The sequence below is a fragment of the Onthophagus taurus genome, chromosome 6, assembly GCF_036711975.1.
Source record: "Onthophagus taurus isolate NC chromosome 6, IU_Otau_3.0, whole genome shotgun sequence".
NCBI lineage: Eukaryota > Metazoa > Arthropoda > Insecta > Coleoptera > Scarabaeidae > Onthophagus > Onthophagus taurus.
The window spans coordinates 8,502,884-8,521,578 of record NC_091971.1 but is presented as its reverse complement, the minus strand read 5'-3'; the positions used below and the strand labels follow the sequence as shown (position 1 = coordinate 8,521,578).

Genomic DNA, 18,695 nt, shown 5'->3' with positions numbered 1-18,695 from the left:
TACCAAAACACAAACAAGTAATTACCTAAAAATAATATAATACACGCTAAAATAGCATAATAAAAATTAAAATAATTCAAATTTATATCTCAAACGAATAATAATATTCGAAAAAATTAATTTTAAAATAAAGCAAAAATTAATTAATAAGAAATTAGAATTTAATTTACAATTTAACACCAAACCTTAAACACAAAAAGAACTAATACAAATATCTGTCAAATCTAAAGAAAAAAGTGAGGTTAAGTAATATGCCACCAAAAAAAGCGGCCGGAAAATCAAAAGGAGGCAACAAAGGGGATGAAGACAACGAAAAAGGTCCATCTAAAATTCTAATAAATCCAAGTTTTAATTAACTCTTTTAGGTGGTAAAGAAAAAAAAGGGGGAACCGCCGTAAAAGTTAGACACATTCTCTGCGAGAAACAAGGTAAATGTCTTGAAGCCCTCGAAAAACTTAAAGCCGGACAAAAATTTCCTGAAGTAGCCACAGCGTATAGTGAAGATAAAGCGAGACAAGGAGGTGATTTAGGTTGGATGACTCGTGGTTCTATGGTCGGACCATTTCAAGATGCTGCTTTTGCTTTACCCATATCAACCGTTAATAATCCCATTTACACAGATCCGCCTATAAAAACTAAGTTTGGATATCACATTATTATGGTGGAAGGGAAAAAATGAGTTTATTAAATAATTATAAAAAAACGAATAATTAGTTTAAAATTTATTTTGTACATTAAAAGGTATCAATTAAATACTCATAAATAAAATCATCAGTCATCCCTTGATCTTAAAAAAAAACTTTAAATTGATTAAACTCGTAATTCGGGGTTTGTGTAACGAACGTATTTCAATAAATCTTCGTTTTCTTCACAAACCCATGGTTTGACGTGATGACAAGCGACGTCGTGCCAATGAATACCATCGTTGTAGAAATTATTTAAAACAGCCAAACAATTTTCGGTAGCTCCACCTTGTTGTGCTTCGCGATTATCTGGTTGAGGTTTTCCAATGCCACCATTTTCACTCCAATCGTTTTGTTGCCTGTTTGTAGTTGGAGCCAATTTTTGTAAAACGGCAGTCCAGAACCAACCGTTTACAGAAACAGGTTGTAAATCAGCACGTTCGCAACCTTTAAAATCACATAAACGACCTGAAGTCCAAATGTATTTTACCTATTCAGAGAAAAAAAAAATTAAATTAATACTCAGTTTCCTGGAATTTGCATCAATTGCGAAAGTTTAAAGTTAATGAAGTGGAATGAGAATTTATTTACCTTATCGCTAACAATTCTTTGTTTAACCCATTCGTTTTCAGCGCTTGTTTCTAAAGAAACCAAATCCATACAACGTTGTCTACAATAATTGCGACCTCCCAACCAATCTTCTTCGATATTTCTTAAAGATGGTTCTCTCCAACTGAACATGTATCCTTTACCTGATATGAATTAAAAGAAAACACATTATAATAAATTAAATTCATCCCGGAAACATTCTGTGGTAAACAACTAAGATTTCCTTGAAAATCTTCCATTTAATTTAATCTCCTTTCAAAAATTAGATGATTCAGAGAAACATAAATTTACATATTAAATAAAGCGGATCTTTTTAAAGTATGTCACAATTACGAAAGAATACCTAAACGATATGAATTTCTAATTTCATGGTCGAGAGCTTAATCATTAATTATTCTTCGTGACAAAATTTTTTTTTGATGTTATTTAAATTATTTAAACCTGATTAAACGAATGGGTTTAAAGTCGGTGAACTCGATAAATTTAAAGAGAAGAAGCAAAGTGGAAACGGGTTCGCGCATACCTTAGAGGATGGATCGCGATGGTTCACCATTAAAAATAATTACGACCCGTCGACAGTTACTAATATGGGAACACATGCAAGAGTATCTCAATTAATATTCATAAGATGCAACATTGCAAAAGGTTTCGATTCGATCATGTCGTTGCGTTTAAAATTCTTGTAACGACATCAATTACTTTAATTGGTAACACGTGTTAAAAACTAATTCTTTAAGTTACTTTGATAAAAATCACATTGTATATTCTTTAAAAATGACGTATCGAAAAAATAATTGACGAGATCATCTCGAAAATGATCCAGATTACATTTTTCGGACATTTTAAGAAATAAGGCTAAGGTTTAGGCCGTACATATATGGACTATTAATTGTCACAGACCGTATGTTACGATCTCGATACTTTATATATGGTATATAAACTCTAGGCCATTGTTTTCTAAACGTTTTTATAACATTTTAAGCACCGAGAAATATTAAATGTTGGAGAAACAAAATGAATAATTAGTTTTTGACTTTCACCACTTAAACATCTTTACTTCTGAGCACAATACAACACTAATAATAATCACTATTCATATGTAAAGGCAAACATTAAAAGAACAAAACGCTAAAAAACGAATTTTGCATTCATTAAATTGCTCATTTAGTTATAGATTCATACAAGACCAAGTACAATTGTTGGTGAACACAAAAAAATAGAATGAGAAATTTAGATTGTGTTCATGTTAAGATTAGTTTTAGACAGAAATTTAAGGACGATGTAGTAAAAAATCATGAGTTGGGTTGGGTTCGGTTAAAGAGGGAGAATATCCATGGAGCGGAGAGTCTCCAAAGTTATGCGTAAGCGGTTCCAGAGGGATAAAAAACGAAGAAAAGGGTGTTTAGTGGGTCGGGGCTAGACCTCATCCCCACACTACCTCTAGGCCGGGTGTCTGTTTGCAGATTTACCCCAACCTCGTAAAAAAAAAAGAAAAGGTTCGGTTAGGTTGGGTTGAATTAGGTTAGATTGGGTTCAGGAAGAAGAACAAGAATTTAAACCATTACATTCCACCAATTTTGTTACTTTTGATTTTATTTCTGCCAAAGATTAAATCTAAAAGTGTCTAGTTATAGAAATTTTAAATTTCCAATCTCTAAGACGAAGATATTTTCAAGGATTTGGACAATCAACGAGCAATGGGACTACTTACAAGAAATTGCTGTAGGATAAAGAAAGCGAAAGTCGTATTTATCAAAATTTAGGAGCCGATCCTTTGCGCTAACTACAAAAATCAGACTCCTGCGTTGTTGCGTCTTTTCTGTCTTGCAGCATTGAGAAGAATCATGGATCTTGACCGAAGTAACATCCAAAAAGAGAATTAATAACTGCACCAAAAGCTGGCAAACTCGAATTCCTCGGTCATATATGCGATTGATTAAAAAACATATTACAGGGGAAGATTCCTAGGAAACGTGATTTGATTCTTAGGGCGTGATATTTAATAAAACCAGGACTAATCTGTTTAGTAGTGAATCAGGTTGTGATAGCCAGAATGATCGCCACAATCGGCGAATTAAACTACGCGGTTACTCCAAAAATGGGTGCTAAAAAAAGAATTATGTGTAACGCCGAAGCAATCATTCATAACATTGTAGCTAGACCGCCGAAGTCCAACTTGATGGTTGGTGTAAAAGTTCTACGTGTAAGGAAGATGATTCCTGCTGTAAAAGGTCATCATTCATCAGAAAATATGTTAAAGATTTCTCATTAAGTCTACAGCTTTAGCGGTTGAATTTCTCCAGCTAAGACATAAATGAGCTAACGTTCCATATGTCCCAAAACTTGTACAGAACTGCCAGTCACCCACTTATTTCTGCTAGAAAGATGAGGTTTAAGAGCTACGCAAGGGGTATAGCCGTTCATTGAGGATCAGCTCTAACTTTTATTTAAAACAGTTCCTTAAATTGGCTTTCTCGAACGGTTTAGAAACCAAATTTATGGTTATGAACTGTAGATTAAATCTGTTATGTGGAAACATGGCAAATGATGGTTTCAGGATTTCTTACAACACTTCAACAACAGGAACCAATGATAAAATTTATCAATGAAACTAATAACCAGCCACTATATTTATATGTAATAGTAGCCAAAACCAGAAATGGGTGTCTCAAGCACAATGTTTCGGCCAACCTTCAGCAAATGACGTAGTCTAACTGAAGAAAAGGTTATTGTGTCAAGTAAAACGGAATTTTAGTTAGAGGAAAGTGCTATGTAGGCTAAAGCAGATAACATCAATGGCAAGATATGATGATAGCTCAGCGTTAGTTCCGAGGTAAACTCAAAATGTCCAACATTTATGCAGGAAAGAATTTAGAATAATTGAGAGTTGAATGCGCGCTAACGCTCTCCAACCCAACTCTTCGCGAAAAGATCTCGTCCTATGAGGAAGCGGTATCAGACCACAACAAGATTCTTCGTATAACAGCTCAAATAGTTTTACAAAACTGAATTAGCGTATTGTTAATGCCTAATTAGTTACTAATTAGTTATTACAACATATTTATTTTTAACAAAAAAACAACTTCTTGGAAAATCCTATAGAATTCTTTTTAAAGAGATTAAATTTTTTATTTATTAACTTACCATCAGGTGTTCTTTCATGAATAGTTCTTTTGGCACAAAGAGCAGGTACTGGAGGTTCCAAAATCCGTCCACCCGGAAATTGAGCACAGGTAATGCCAAAAAAGGCAACGAAAACGATGATGGAAATTTTCATACTGAAGATGTTAACTAAACACAAAAATACCTTAATAACAAAATAAATTTGAATCGTAGGTTTCTTTAAGAACCTTCTTACTAAAAGAGAGTACTTACCGTTAGGACGGTTAGGTTGAACTGTGATGATATTCTTCATTTAACACAGTTATATATAAGAGGTGGGGTCATGAGACAAAGACGACAACGAAGAAGACGACGACGACGACCGGGAGGTAATTACTAAGGTAGTTATCTTTTCCAATATCGCCTTGAACCTTGGTTTCAAGTTCTTAGAATGTGTTTGTAATGCGAACCTTTAATTACCTTTTTGGTTTGGTGAAAGTGAAACATTTTTTTCATAATGACTTTTTAATTTGATTGTGTTGATGCTTTTTTGAAAATTTTCCAAGAAGAATTAGAAAATAATTACATCATGAAAAATTAGTTTTAATAAACGATTTTAAAATTAGTTTTGTGTCACCAAAATAAAAAAAAATGAAGAAAGTCGGTTTTATTTCTTGACTTTCTCTGTCGATGAATCTTAAAAACATACTTTCATTGCTATAAAATTCTTTTGTTACCAAACTAAACAAGTTAAGGAATTTTCTTTTAAAGTCTTTTCGAATTCAAATTCATTTCTTCTCCAACAACGAATTAGGAGTTTGATTATTATAATTTTTTTTTTGATTATCTTGATTAATGCATTATTTCAGGTGTATGAATAAAGTATTAAATATTATTTTTCTGTGTCAATCAGAAAAACTTTCTCTGTGGCATACGGTAAACCTGGTCACCAATCCATATCACGAAGTCGCACGTTTGCACGTGCTTACAACGATAATGTAAACAAACCACTTTCTTTGACCTTGTCCAAGTTTGTCTTTAACAACCAGAACTTGAAAAAGTTATGTGCGCGGTAGACGCATCGTTTTCTTTTTGGAATGTAACGTAATTAAAATAAAGATCTCGTCCAAGTTGTCATTCAAGCTCAATGCGACATCGAAAACGACTTCTACTCAATCGTTACTTACTTTACTATCCCTTTTACTTTTTTCTAAAACTATATATAATCTTACTTTCTACGTTATAACAACGCATTACAATTCTTTTCGATAAAACTTAATCTCATTAACTAAAACTTTTGATAAGAACTTTCTCTTTTTATTTGAACGTGGTGTAGGTGGCTTAATGTTAAACGAGGGGAATTTTTATTGTGTAATTTTCATGTGACTTGTTTTTTAAAATGACCGTGGCCTAAACTGAAAATCTAAATCTATATAGATTTTCTAGTTCTCAATGGCAAGTTTATTAGATTACTGTTAGCGTTCATTGCAAAAGTTAAAAATAGGAAAAAAATAACAACCGTTCTTATGCAATAGAAAAAGAACTATGTACCTACGTGATGGCCATGCAAATTATCTTCATGATTTTTGTGCAAATTTTATTTTACAATTCATACAATGTAGCGAATAAATTATTACTATTAATAAGAATAGGGCATATTTTCTATTCGATTTCTTTTAAATAAATTTCAATAAAAAAATGAATTAATAAATCTTTGAAACCATAAATCTTTACCATAACAAGTTTCACGTTCAAATTACAATTTAATACATTCATTTGAGTGTTGAATTTAAAATTTAAAAAAATTCAAGGTTATAAAATTAATTAAAAATGCAAAATACGCATACACTGTTGTTAAGAATAAAAAAAGTCGTGATCTCTGACTTGGTATTCCCGTTTGGTACAATACTTAAAAATAAACCACTCGGTTTTGTACCGTTGTTAACAAGGTATTATGTAATTATGTAACAACATTTGTTGGATTGAGTAAGTTGCAACAAAAAGTAAATTTCTTCCTGTGGTGACTTCAACTTGTAAAGTACGAGAGCTAACATAAACGAGGAAATTGAAGAATAAAGTTTTTTCTTATTAATTATTAACTTTTTCAATCAAAACTAATAATACTAAACGTCAACTTTTCCTCTACCATTATATTTTCTCTTAATAGAAATGAATTAACAAAAACAGAGAAGAAACCAAAGAAAAATATAACCGGAAGAGATGAAGAAAGAGAATAGAAAACTCCATATCAAATCACTCATTATCAGAACTGGATAAATAAAGTAGATATCACTAATTCTTGGACTTCTGAGGAAGTAAGAAATCTTATTAAATCCCGCTAAAGCTACAAAATGCGTTTATAAAAAAAAGAATCTAAAGTATAATAAATGAAATCAAATTAATCGCGTATTCAGTTTAATATCTAAACGTTTACATTTATTCAATATGTTCACAATACACAATTTAAAATAACACTAATTTGAACACTACATAATTTGAATAATTCGGGTATTGCGAACAAATATTTTCATTTAAAAAAAGAAAAAATTAAGACATATTACAAATTAACTTACTTTTTTTCTGTCAAACAAACAATATATTTTATAATAAAAAAAGAACGTTCCCTTTCCAACTATAAAATTAAAAACATAGCATGGTAAAGTAAACATGTTCTAATCACGGATTAAACGCGGTTACAAAACGAACTACAGTAAATATTTTAGTTTATTTTTAATAAAACTTGTATATAATACTATTACGCGCTATTTCACGTCGTTTTTTTTTCTTCTATTTTTCTTTTATTAATTAACGTAGTTATAGTTACTCGGATCGAACAAAAATTGCAGGCTTAACATTGAGTATAGTATCATAAATATAAATACATATAGCGCATAAGAAAATAAAAATGTAGAGGTTTTCAATTATAGCCTAAATAAACACAAGTAATGTACATTTTAATAAAATAATAATAAATTCGGATGTTCAGTTTCACCACGTTCGAATCTGCACATTGAATTAGTTCATCGTTTTACGACACGTTAAAAATGTTTTTCTTTCTTGATAACTTTCGTTTAATAATTAACCATTAAGTATCACTTATTTTTCACCATGTCATCTATCACCGAGTTGACTTTATCGTGCGCGTAACGCATCTTTTCGTATAAGTCTTGAGAGCAACCGTTATTTATTATCGATTGGAATCGGAATGTTCTGAACGATTTGTCATCATCGATGTACGTTATTGCAGACATTAAAGTGCACATTATTATTTTTGTATGATCGCTAAAATTCATCTAAAATAAAAAGTATATTTATAATTAATCATAATTTTTTTTCTTAATTCAAATACGATCAATTAATATATTGTAATATAGTAAAACCTCGACATAATGGACTAATATGGGAAATGTAGAACTAACACTAAATCTAAAACTAGAAACATTCTAGTTTAGCTGCACGTCTCTAAAAGACGGCTAAACCCGAATGTTTCTAGTTCTAGTGTTAATTCTAGTTTTAGTTAAATATAGATATCTAGTATTAACTAGCGCGACCTAGCACTGTCACTGGAACTAACACTAGACTTAGAATCATTCGGGTTTAGCCGCACTTCTCTAAAGATAGCCGACTTTCTTGTTCAGGGATCATATTTTCTTTATTCCAGTCGCCATCAACATCCTGTATCGCATTTCCTTCGATCTCAATACTCTCGATCGCATTTCCGTGGCCCTCAACATTATACCTATGTCATATCCTGATCATGCATAACAGTTGCATCCTTATGAAAAAATCTTACATTATATATAATCCACTGCATTGGAGTCAAAGGAATATAAACCGCATGCTTTAAATCCATTTATTAATGTTTGTGGTTAATATAATTTTGGTGATTACTTCACCTGGATCACTTTTGGACTTCTTTCCTTCTTGCAACTTTAAGAGGCCTAAATACTGTCACATCTGCTGATTATTCTAGTTGCATTTGGATACAGAGCTAGAAGTTCTATTTGCAGTTTGTTATATAACAGACTTAATTCATACATAACGTGTGACTTATGTAAATCCACAAAAAGGAGAACAGGTAGTGGAACATTACGTTCTACTAGAAATAGATGATTCCGCAATCATCCACCCGTCATCACTCTTACATATTCCCCATTTGAGGAATCTTTTTTTGGGGAAATACTATCATTGGGCAACATTTATTACCATCCGCGGAAAATGTGAACATCACGGTAATATTCTCTTTTGATTCAATATTGTACACGTTTCTTGCTTCTTTTTCCGCATAGACCTTTCCTGTGGACGGACATATATTAAAACTTGTTTCATCGTCATTAAATATTTTATTAGGATCTTTTAACTTTCTAAATTTCTCTCTTTTATGTATCCCTCTATCTCTTCAAATCATTTTCTTATGTCGTTTTCTGACATGCAACTGCTTGCAGCGGTTACTCCTTCAGAGGTCCTAAATGTAATTTCAGGATTACGTTTTCAAAATGCTTTGAACCAACCGATTCCTGGTTTGTTATTAGTAAAAGGATTTTTCCTTGGGTTATCTTTCAGAAAGTTCTGAATTAATATATTCTTTTTATTCCTAAGAAAACCTCTATTAGCCATCTATTGTATTGGAATATACTAAACCAGTTTCCTCATTTGCAGTTAAAACGATGCAAGGCCCAAAACTCTCTTTATGCCTTGGGTGTTTGATTTTAAAATCAAGTGATGATTTGGACGCATTATATTTATTGGCAATATCTTTTAGAGAAGATGTACCTTCATCATATGATCGCCTTTTGACATGATCGCGTTTGACTGTTGTCCAATAACTATTTTATAATTATAGCTATTGGACGCAGTGTCCAATGATTAAAATCCACACTGATTATGATACAGGTATTGGACATTGGAACACTTTACCCTTTTAGATTAGAAACGCTAAACTAACTACGTTGTAGCATTCTGCACACCACAAATTCCATTTTGAAATTGGATAATAATCATAACTTACCTTAAAGATTCACAGTCAACCTCACAAAACAAAAAAACACAAACCTTGTCAAAACCTATAGCAAAATGACTTGCTGTAGCACCGACGATGTTCAGGTTAACTTAATACGTAAACTTTACGTCATATTTCGGTAACACCACAGCTATCTCATAGTTTAGGTATCAATCTACCACCAACAATCGACTATGATACATAAATTCAAGGTAGATGAATATAAGGTATTGTCACAGGGTGAATAAATTGGCTGAAACCCGAATGGTTCTAATTCTAGGTTTAGTTCAATCAAAAATATACAACAATCTAAAGCCACGTTACACGTCGCAGTCAACTGCTATGGCGGCAAGTGCAACTGTACAGTTCCCAGTTCAATTTGTGACAGAAGCGTTTAGTTTTTTGTTAATCACTATAAATTTCGCGGTGATAAATATGTTGCGTAATAAACCAAATCCGGTGATTGTAGAGCTGATTGCAATGTATAAATCAAAACCTGGTTTGTGGCAAGTAAAGAATCATGACTACTACGACAGTACGAAGAAGAATGCTGCATATGTCAAATTGGCAAAGAAGTTGGACGATATTGAACCTGGTGCTAACAAGAAGTCTGCTATCAATAAAAATTAATAGTTTGAGATCTGCTTTTCATAGGTAGCTGTTAATCTTACATACAGATATTACTGTTCTCATTACTGTATCTTTCTTCTTAATTAATGGAGAAACCAGCGAAAATAATTTTTGGTACACTGTTTCTGTCATGCGCAAATAATTCAGGAAATCTAATGGTTCTTCACTTAATTCATTTAATAATCTGATATCCGAAGATTGATTACGCCTTTGCAACTCGTTACACCATTGTTTACGCATTTTCGATTTTTTACTTTTTTGTAGAATTACAAAAAGTAAACCGAGAGCGACGATTCCATCTTGCTCCTTCGAATTCGTTGTAAAAACTGAAAAATTGAACTGTATGTGTCTGTGCTTCTACTGTGTACAGTTTAAACTGAGCAGTGCAAACTGTCAGTTCAAAATGTACGTGTGTGGTCAGCCTTAACGCTGCTGCTATACCGAAAGTAGAAAATTTTCTAAGCATGACAGTAGCTTCGCTAGTAGTCCGTTACTATGGCAATAGACATAGCAGTCGACTGCTACGTGTAACGTCGGCTTTCCGCTAACACCAACACTAGAAAAGTAAAACTAACACCAGATATAGAACTAGAAACATTCAGGTTTAGCCATCTTAAGAGATGTAGCCCGAAAATTTCGAGTTCTATTTCTAGTGTTAGTTCTACTTTTAGTTCAATAAAAATATACAACAATCTAGAAACTTAGGGAATACCCCAAGTTTATCTATGAACATGGAATAGAGCAACTTGAGGAATACCCCAAGTTGGATTCTATCTATGAGTGCTAACATTTATATCTAAATATACTGATGTATTAAATAGATATTAATAGTATGACTTAAAAATATTTTGTCCATTATATCGAAGTTTTACTGTAATATTTACTTGAACGGTTCCATTATTTAATTGCATAAGAACTCCAGTAGTGGATCTACACCACTGGTGCAAATGTGGTACCCTAGAAACAGAATCGATTTCCTTAACATTCGATCCTCCAGTTTTAACAAGATGCTCTTTCATATATCTGGTAAAATAAGACAACAATTTCATTTTTTTCTCATATACAACTGGGAAAGAATTTAACAACATATAAGTCTCCACTTCGTTCTTATCTATGTAATGCACATTTCTGCAATAAAAATTAATATTAAAAAATTTCTTATTAAAATTTTGATTAAAACTTACACTCCATTTGCCAACATAATCAATTTAGTGGAATCATTAAACATTACGCCTACACTTTCATCGCATAATTGATACCCAAACCCGTATTTATCCGAATAATCCACCCATTTCGAAACCCAAAATAGCGGATGCGCATTAGGATCGGACATTTCATCGCCGAAGTTGCAATTTCGAACTGGTTTTGAAGCTAATACGCTTGCTAAAGTGTTACGAAGTGATCTTAAATTAGCTAATGCGTTAAACGCAGCCATTGGTTGTCGAATAACCTCGTCTGGTTTTTGAATGACTTGGGGTGATCTTGGGTCTCCAACTTCCACCAAGGGTTTCCTTGATGCGACCTTATCAAACCTAGGCGCCATCGTTAAAGCGCTCGTTGGCAACACAGGGGGAGTATAACCTTTCATAAATTCATACTTCATCATTTCAATAACTTTCGGTCGACGTTTTGGATCCGATTGCAACATAGCCGCAATCATTGTTTTCGCGGTGGCGCTAATATTTGTGTTTATACGATAATCACAATTTTTAATTTTTGAGTAGGTTTCTTTTAAACTCTCAGTTTCAAAAGGGGGTCGACCAATTAAAAGGGTGTACATAATACAACCGATAGACCAGATATCAACTTCATAAGAATGTCCTTGTTTTGTTAAAATTTCTGGGGCTATGTAATTTGGTGTTCCGCAAAGAGTTTTCTTACGTTCACCGTCAAACTCGATTTTCGCGGCCAAACCGAAATCACCAATTTTTACATGAAGTTCGTCGTTTAGAAATAAATTACCCAATTTTAAATCTCGATGGATTATGTTGTTGTTGTGTAGATAAAAAACGCCACTGAGGAGTTGGCTCATGTAGAATCGGGTTTCTGGTTCTGTTATTGTTTTACGGCGTTTATGCAATTCCATCATTGACTAATAAAAAAGATCTCATTAATTATGATAAAAATGATTAATTTTTTTTAACTTACTCTGCATTTACACAATTCCATAACAATATACACATTATAATGATCCTCAAAGAAATTATAAAACCCAACGACATGTTTATGTCTAAGAGCTTTATGTATCTTAATTTCCTGCATCATCTTCAGTCGTTGATTCTCCTTCGAAAGCAGGGTCTTCGAGACGACTTTACCGGCAAATGTATCCTTTGTTTTGCAATCCGTGATCTCGTAGCATTTTGCAAATCCACCCTAAATTTCAAAATAAACGAGAACATTCGGTTACCAAAAAAAAAAGCGGTTCCAATACCAAAATGGACGGAAGAAGAGATTATCACGTTTTGATTACTTACTTTTCCGAAAAATCTACCTTTTTGGTAGCTAGTTTTCGTGGTTGAATCGTATATCACGTCCGGGATCTCCTGTTTTCCGTCCTTCGACATTTTCTTCTTCGATATTTAAGAGAATTTTAAGCACAACGTTCTTCGCTGACGGAACGTGGTTTGCCAGTTACAGACGTTTGAAAACCGGATTACGGTTGGTTTAAATGTCGAAATACTCGTATCTTATTGGTTGATGAAGTTTTGAATAACTGTCACGGCGCATGGTTCCCAACTGTGTTTGTTTTAATTTATAGAACTAAAAAGTTTATATAAATTAAAGAATAAATTATTTCATTATTGTTCACAAATTAACACATTTTCTTTCTTTAAATATCTTCATTATCATATTTCTTTTAGTATTAAAATAAATTTATATTTTAGTGTAGGTTTGCAACCCAAATTACAGAAAACTTTATTACTATTTTATTTATTGTTGATTTATGCGTTTAACTTTAAAGGTTTATTATTAAAAGTTAATTATATTTATATAGGCCCTAAATTAACGACCTATGGTTATGCTGTTGCGTACTGGTGGTAAGAATATTTAGCTTCAGATTCAAAAGTCTCATCGATCTTATCTTAGCAATACTAAACGCTGGGTAATAGCCAAAATCTATGTAGGTAGTGGATAAACCTAAATTTACCGAATGTTCTTTGAACTTTCTCGATGGTCGCAATGTGCGTTAAGTTAGACGGGGTCAAACAATATTCAACCGTACTAGCGTAAAATAAAGATCTATTATTGTTTTTAAATCAGTAAACTCCAAACTATTTTTTGTTCTCTTTGATGTTTTATCGATATGTTCATTAAAGGACAAACCACCATCAAACTACATCACGCCACACTCCAAGATCTTCATCAAAGACTGCAAGTCATTACCTGGCATTTGGAAGTATTTAAGTGTCTTCTCAGACACCACATATAAAGTCTGTCTAAATCTAGCTGGAGTAATTCACAATGCTGTTCACAACTAACAGTCCTAAACAGTTTTAGGTCGTCTGCGTATAGGAGTAAATTAGTATTGAAAATCGTAGGTAAGTCATTTATATAGATGTTGAACAGCAAACGGCCCAGTATGGATCCCTGGTGTAGTAACATGTATTTGCCTTGTATTTGACTTAACTCAACGTATTGTCTGCGATCAGATATATAAGATACCAGAAGTCGTGTGAAAAAGTGATCACATCCAAACCTCTTCAATTTCTCAACCAACAAACCATGGTCCAAGCAATTAAAAGTCCGTGAAAAGTCAATATGCGATATATATTGACTCCAATATCCACATGCCCTCGAAAATCTAGTGCATTCGATACGTACTGAGTAAAGCTGAGTATGTTGGTGGCTGTGGATTTGCCTTTGCAAAACCCATGTTGCTGGTCAGATATACGGGCCTTAACGTAAAATTCGATTTTGCGTGTCATAATTTGCTCGAAAATCTTGAAAAAATTATTTATAATAGCTATAGGCAAACTCTGCTCATCTTTCAGATACTCGGGAACTCAGCATTCTTGATTATTAAATTGAAAATATGCTGCAGAGGCTGTAATAATGCAGAAGCTCAGTCTTTGAGTAGATATGCGGGGATACCATCTGGACCTGTCGAAGTTTTTGCCTCAAATTTTTTAAAAACTTCCACAATCTCATCATGATTCACTTCAGAGATGCCGAAAGAGACAGCATCCCAGTCATTTCCAACATAGGCCAATTAACATTGACGTCTGGAGCCGGAAGATACATACTTTCAAAATAATCGGCAAATATATCAACTACAGTTGGTAGATCAGAAAAAAATTCACCATCGCGTTACAGCACTGTTTCTGGTCACATTAGCTTCATGTTCTGTTCCAAGGACCTTACATATTATATGTCTTTTACAGTCCGGCGGAGACGAACATACCTTGCTCGATAAAAGGTGTAATTGGTTCGTTTAGACAATTTATGGAGTTGAGTACCACAGAAGATATTTAGACTTAATGTGTTTTCCGATGGTTTTACGTGTCCAGGACATTATATAATGTTGTATAGAAAACATCACAGCATACTTCAACTGATGACAAAAACAGCAGATAATTGCAGACAATACTCAAAACTGCATGTAGAACAACGGTTATAACCACGAAGAGAAAATGTGTCTTTCTTATCTTTTAAGGATCTCTTGTAGTATACAATACCTGCATTCAACGTCCCAACCTCGTCGTCCATATGCTAGGAGAATAGCTTCATTGTATGTTAAGGCATACTTGGACAAACAAGAAAATGATAAACGATTTTATAGCTTCTACCTTGTCATTACGGGAGCTTGTGGTATATAGCCAAATTGGAAGAAAAACTAGCAAGGAGATAATTTCACCACTGCTTTAATCTAATGTAGATAGATAGTTTAATGTTAAAAATAATCCCCCATGGTTAGGTTGGGTTAACGTTTGATGTAACAACATTGAAAACTATATATTCAAATAATTAAAGAAAATTCTTTTGTATATATTATTTCATTGTTATACTATATTAAAGATATTAATTAATTAATGTTTCTTTTTAAAACATGTTATTATGCTTAATTCTCAAATTTTTCCATATGATTCATTCCATTGATATCTTCCACAATAATTCCGATTTATTAACCCACTCTCAGATATACTTCACTAGTAGTGCATTTTGAATTGAAAATGAAACTCTCCTGCTTAATTCTTTGTATAAACATGTAAGTTTTTAAAACATCAAGTTATCGAATAACTGTATCTATTTTATTCTAGTGCAATTAAAGTTTGTTTAATTTTTTCAACATTAACCGAAGTGGGGCCATGTTCATGTGGAATTTTTCATTCTAAAAATTTATACAAACCTTTTTATGTCCAAACACTAAACTATAATTTGTGCGAATCATTTTTCGAAGAAATGTGCAATGAATTATGTATTAGTTCAAATACTGGGACTGTTGAGGTGGATTTGGATTTATTTTGTAATTTTATTGGGAGCGATGTTAATATTTATGTAAAATTCTTTAATATTTTCTTTCTTTTTTTTTTAATGTTTTTTTTTAGATGAAACTTTTCAGTAAAATGTGCGAAAATGAATGGAGAGATACACATTCATTGCCTGCCGAAGCAATTTGTTGTGAAAATGGAACGCAAGTTGTATGCGAAATTTAACAAAAGAAAAAAAAATTGTTTTGTAATTATCTATTTACAAAAATAAAATCGAAATAATATCCTAAATCTTTACTAAAACGTCATAAATACTTCGCTTGCCCACTAGAGAATCGATCATCTAAAAGCTGCGCTTTCTTCAAAATCGCTTTCTTTTGGGCTTCATCAAAACGATTCACTTTTAAATCAATTTCTCTATTAAACGGCCTTCGTTCAACTGGTTCACCTTTTTTCTTCTCCATCTTCGATTGATGCATTTCCAACAAACTTTTTTCATCTCTTTTCGACGATTTTTTATGTTTCTTAATTATCTTTTCTTGTTCTTCATCTCTTCGTTTCACCTCTTTGTATTCAGCTTCTTTTTTTAAATCTCTTTCAGGATTTGATGACGATTGTTTGTTTAATTTATCTTTTGGAGTATCAGTCCATGATGATCTATCAGACATATCTGGGCGAGGATTTGCTCGAAATTGTCTTGGACCTAACCCCAAACCAATCGCCTTCACTTCCGGTAATTCCATCATCCATTCTTCGCGTTTTGTCTCGTTTGTTTTCGCAGTTAAATTATTTATTTTAATTTGTAGTGCGCGTTCTTCAAGTTCTATTTGAGATAGTGTTGGTAACATATTTGGAGGTAAGGGTCCAATTATTTCGTCGTTATCATCATCATCATCATCGGATTTTATGTCATATTCATTTTCGGATTTAATATCATTTTCATTATTTTGGTTTATTTCTACATTTTCACTGGCTTTTGCTAATTTTTCTCTTAAATGTTCTGGTAAACTTGGTCCGATTATTTTTTCAGTGGGTTCAGATTGGGTTTTAGATGATGATGCTGGAGGTAATGATGGTCCATAAGATTCTTCAGAATCAGATTTGGTATTGAGGAGGTTTTGAGGTAAAGATGGCCCATAACTTTTTAAATCATTTTTTTCTGTACTTTCTGATTCTTTGAAATCATTCGATTTTTTTGATGGTAAAGTTGGACCATAACTTTTTTCCTCAATCATTTCATTTTCATTATTCAAAATCTTTTTAGAATCATCTTTTTGGGCATAACTTTTTTTTCCTTCATCCTCTTTTCTTATTAAATCAGTCCTTTTGGTATAATTTGAAGAATCATTTTTATCTTTTTCCCCAGAATCTCTTTTATCTTTATTTACACTGTTTTCTTTGCTTTCTCGTCGTTTTCTTTCATCTTTATCTTCATCATACCTTGAATATCTTCTGGATTCATCTCTATAACGTTCGTCGCTTCTTCGTTTACTTCTGTCGTATCGATTTGGACTTCTCGAACGCGATTTTCTTCGTTTTTCCGGATGATTTCTTCTACAGGGCGAAGGTGATCGATATCTTCTATATTGCCTTTCTGAAACGTCTTTTTTCGGACGGGTTGATTCCGTCTTAAAACGACGTCCATCATCAGAATCAGGTGTATCAGAATCAGAGAATTGATGCATTTCCTGAAAAAATTAAAGGAAAAACAAATAGAAAAGTTTTGATTATGCTCAAACTTGAATCATACACAATATCAAAGCCATGGAGCAAAAAACTTTACTTAGTATACTAAACCAAATTTTATTTCATTACTAAATCTTTATTTCTACTATTTACATATAATTTATATAAATGCATCCATAAATATATGTTTAATAATTTACTTAAACATTTTAGCAATTTTTCGACTACTATACCGAACACTTTTCCAAATACCAGCTGTTAAAATGCCTTTTAAACTCTGTCTGATAGAAGATTTCCAAACAATATCATCAATACATTGTCTCACCAGTACATTACAATCAGGATCATAAGCAACAGCTCTTAGAACATCTTCTGTGTCTTGGCGGAAATTTCCTCTGTTCCAATACCGGGTTAGCGCGATTTGGGGCCACCTTGGTAGTTGATTTAAATGATGTAATTTCGCTAGAGGTCTAATATCTTGGGAACAAGTTCCTTCGCCGTTTTTATGATTGGTTGTATCAGATGATTCATCAATTTGTGGAAATTCAACGAAATCATGTAAAATTTTGATGTATGGTTTGTATAATTCGCGGAATTTGATAATTTGGGGTTTAACAATGTTTTCAACTTTATCTTTGTTTTCACCAAACATCATGCGAAAATCGCCTGAATAACTCAGATTGGATATGGTGTGATAAAAATCATACTCAGTGAATGTTTCTGGTAAGGTTAATAAAGCAGCATGAACAGCTGATTGTAAATTCAATTGCAAAGCTGATTGTAATTCGGAATTTGTGGCTGATTTTACAATCTCAACAGGTTTATGTAAACGGCCTGCTAAATATAAATCAGACCATTCTAATAGATCTGTTATCAAGTCTTTCGTTGTTATAACCCCATATTTAATAAAAACACCTTCCAACGGTACCAAGGTGTTATAATAAACTTTAGCCCCAGCATTTTCTTGAAATCGAACCACAAATTTACTACCGAAAAATTTTAAACTACTATAATGCGAAGGATTACGTTGTATGTTTAATTTATGCCATTTACTCGAATCGTCCACACAGTAAATAAGATCAATCATATTCTTTCCATGATTTTTATTATTTAATTGTTGTTTTACTCCAGATCCATAAGCAAAACTGAATTGCAAATATTGAGGGAATCTCGATAAAATTCGCGAGTAAAGTGACGTTATTGGAACTATTGATTGTACAGACATATTTATATTTCTCTTACTAATAAGTTCTCATTATTTGATAAGTACCAAACGGTTTTTAATAAATTTATGTAGTCTTTTAAGAAAAACCTAACCTAAATTACCTTTTTTGACTGAGGACAACTTCACTTCGTTCACTCAACTATCATTTCATTCTCCGATATAAACCGAGAAGTTAGCCATAAACAACATTGTAAAATAAAAAAATAGAAAAAAGTCATAAAAACCTTTTTATTTATTTATAATTTAACAACATTCAATTAACCATAATAAAATTACGCTAATTAATAATAAAATTTATTATAATTCAATGAAAGTTTATAAAGCTGTCATTT

General features: G+C 32.5%; 5 protein-coding genes across 5 annotated transcripts; 1 reads left to right on the top strand and 4 right to left on the bottom strand.

Annotated features, from left to right (window-relative positions):
- The first annotated feature begins 208 nt into the window (after positions 1-208).
- LOC111427913 (peptidyl-prolyl cis-trans isomerase NIMA-interacting 4) lies at positions 209-786 on the top strand. The gene is made up of 2 exons (XM_023063275.2): positions 209-318; positions 366-786. The coding sequence occupies exons 1-2, from the start codon at positions 252-254 to the stop codon at positions 677-679; spliced, it is 381 nt and encodes a 126-aa protein (XP_022919043.1). The 5' UTR covers positions 209-251; the 3' UTR covers positions 680-786.
- On the bottom strand, positions 710-4,738 carry LOC111427912 (uncharacterized). The gene is made up of 4 exons (XM_023063274.2): positions 4,668-4,738; positions 4,437-4,583; positions 1,275-1,435; positions 710-1,173 (listed from the first exon to the last, which is right to left on the bottom strand). The coding sequence occupies exons 1-4, from the start codon at positions 4,705-4,707 to the stop codon at positions 811-813; spliced, it is 711 nt and encodes a 236-aa protein (XP_022919042.2). The 5' UTR covers positions 4,708-4,738; the 3' UTR covers positions 710-810.
- Positions 4,739-7,100: 2,362 nt separating this feature from the next.
- Positions 7,101-12,668, bottom strand: LOC111427799 (Serine/threonine-protein kinase polo). Its single transcript, XM_023063103.2, has 5 exons — positions 12,498-12,668; positions 12,172-12,396; positions 11,208-12,115; positions 10,908-11,151; positions 7,101-7,687 (listed from the first exon to the last, which is right to left on the bottom strand). Exons 1-5 carry the CDS (start codon positions 12,585-12,587, stop codon positions 7,487-7,489), a joined length of 1,668 nt encoding a protein of 555 aa, XP_022918871.1. The 5' UTR covers positions 12,588-12,668; the 3' UTR covers positions 7,101-7,486.
- A 3,024-nt stretch (positions 12,669-15,692) lies between these two features.
- On the bottom strand, positions 15,693-18,524 carry LOC111427948 (GPALPP motifs-containing protein 1). Its single transcript, XM_023063322.2, has 2 exons — positions 18,465-18,524; positions 15,693-17,140 (listed from the first exon to the last, which is right to left on the bottom strand). The coding sequence occupies exon 2, from the start codon at positions 17,135-17,137 to the stop codon at positions 15,758-15,760; it is 1,380 nt and encodes a 459-aa protein (XP_022919090.2). The 5' UTR covers positions 17,138-17,140; positions 18,465-18,524; the 3' UTR covers positions 15,693-15,757.
- Positions 17,254-18,458, bottom strand: LOC111427949 (phosphatidate cytidylyltransferase, mitochondrial). Its single transcript, XM_023063323.2, has one exon. The coding sequence runs from the start codon at positions 18,361-18,363 to the stop codon at positions 17,335-17,337; it is 1,029 nt and encodes a 342-aa protein (XP_022919091.1). The 5' UTR covers positions 18,364-18,458; the 3' UTR covers positions 17,254-17,334.
- Positions 18,525-18,695: the final 171 nt, after the last annotated feature.

Excerpts from the sequence above, each read along its gene's own strand:
- LOC111427799 (XM_023063103.2), bottom strand. The coding sequence starts at position 12,587 with ATGTCGAAGGACGGAAAACAGGAGATCCCGGACGTGATATACGATTCA. Across the intron at positions 11,152-11,207 it reads ATTATGTTGGCAAATGGAGT|AAATGTGCATTACATAGATA; the intron begins GTAAGTTTTAAT and ends TTTTTATTGCAG. Across the intron at positions 7,688-10,907 it reads TAAATAATGGAACCGTTCAA|ATGAATTTTAGCGATCATAC; the intron begins GTAAATATTACA and ends TTTTTATTTTAG.
- LOC111427913 (XM_023063275.2), top strand. The coding sequence starts at position 252 with ATGCCACCAAAAAAAGCGGCCGGAAAATCAAAAGGAGGCAACAAAGGG. Across the intron at positions 319-365 it reads GGATGAAGACAACGAAAAAG|GTGGTAAAGAAAAAAAAGGG; the intron begins GTCCATCTAAAA and ends TAACTCTTTTAG.
- LOC111427949 (XM_023063323.2), bottom strand. The coding sequence starts at position 18,363 with ATGTCTGTACAATCAATAGTTCCAATAACGTCACTTTACTCGCGAATT.
- LOC111427948 (XM_023063322.2), bottom strand. The coding sequence starts at position 17,137 with ATGCATCAATTCTCTGATTCTGATACACCTGATTCTGATGATGGACGT.
- LOC111427912 (XM_023063274.2), bottom strand. The coding sequence starts at position 4,707 with ATGAAGAATATCATCACAGTTCAACCTAACCGTCCTAACG. Across the intron at positions 1,436-4,436 it reads TCATGAAAGAACACCTGATG|GTAAAGGATACATGTTCAGT; the intron begins GTAAGTTAATAA and ends AATTCATATCAG. Across the intron at positions 1,174-1,274 it reads AAAGAATTGTTAGCGATAAG|GTAAAATACATTTGGACTTC; the intron begins GTAAATAAATTC and ends TTCTCTGAATAG.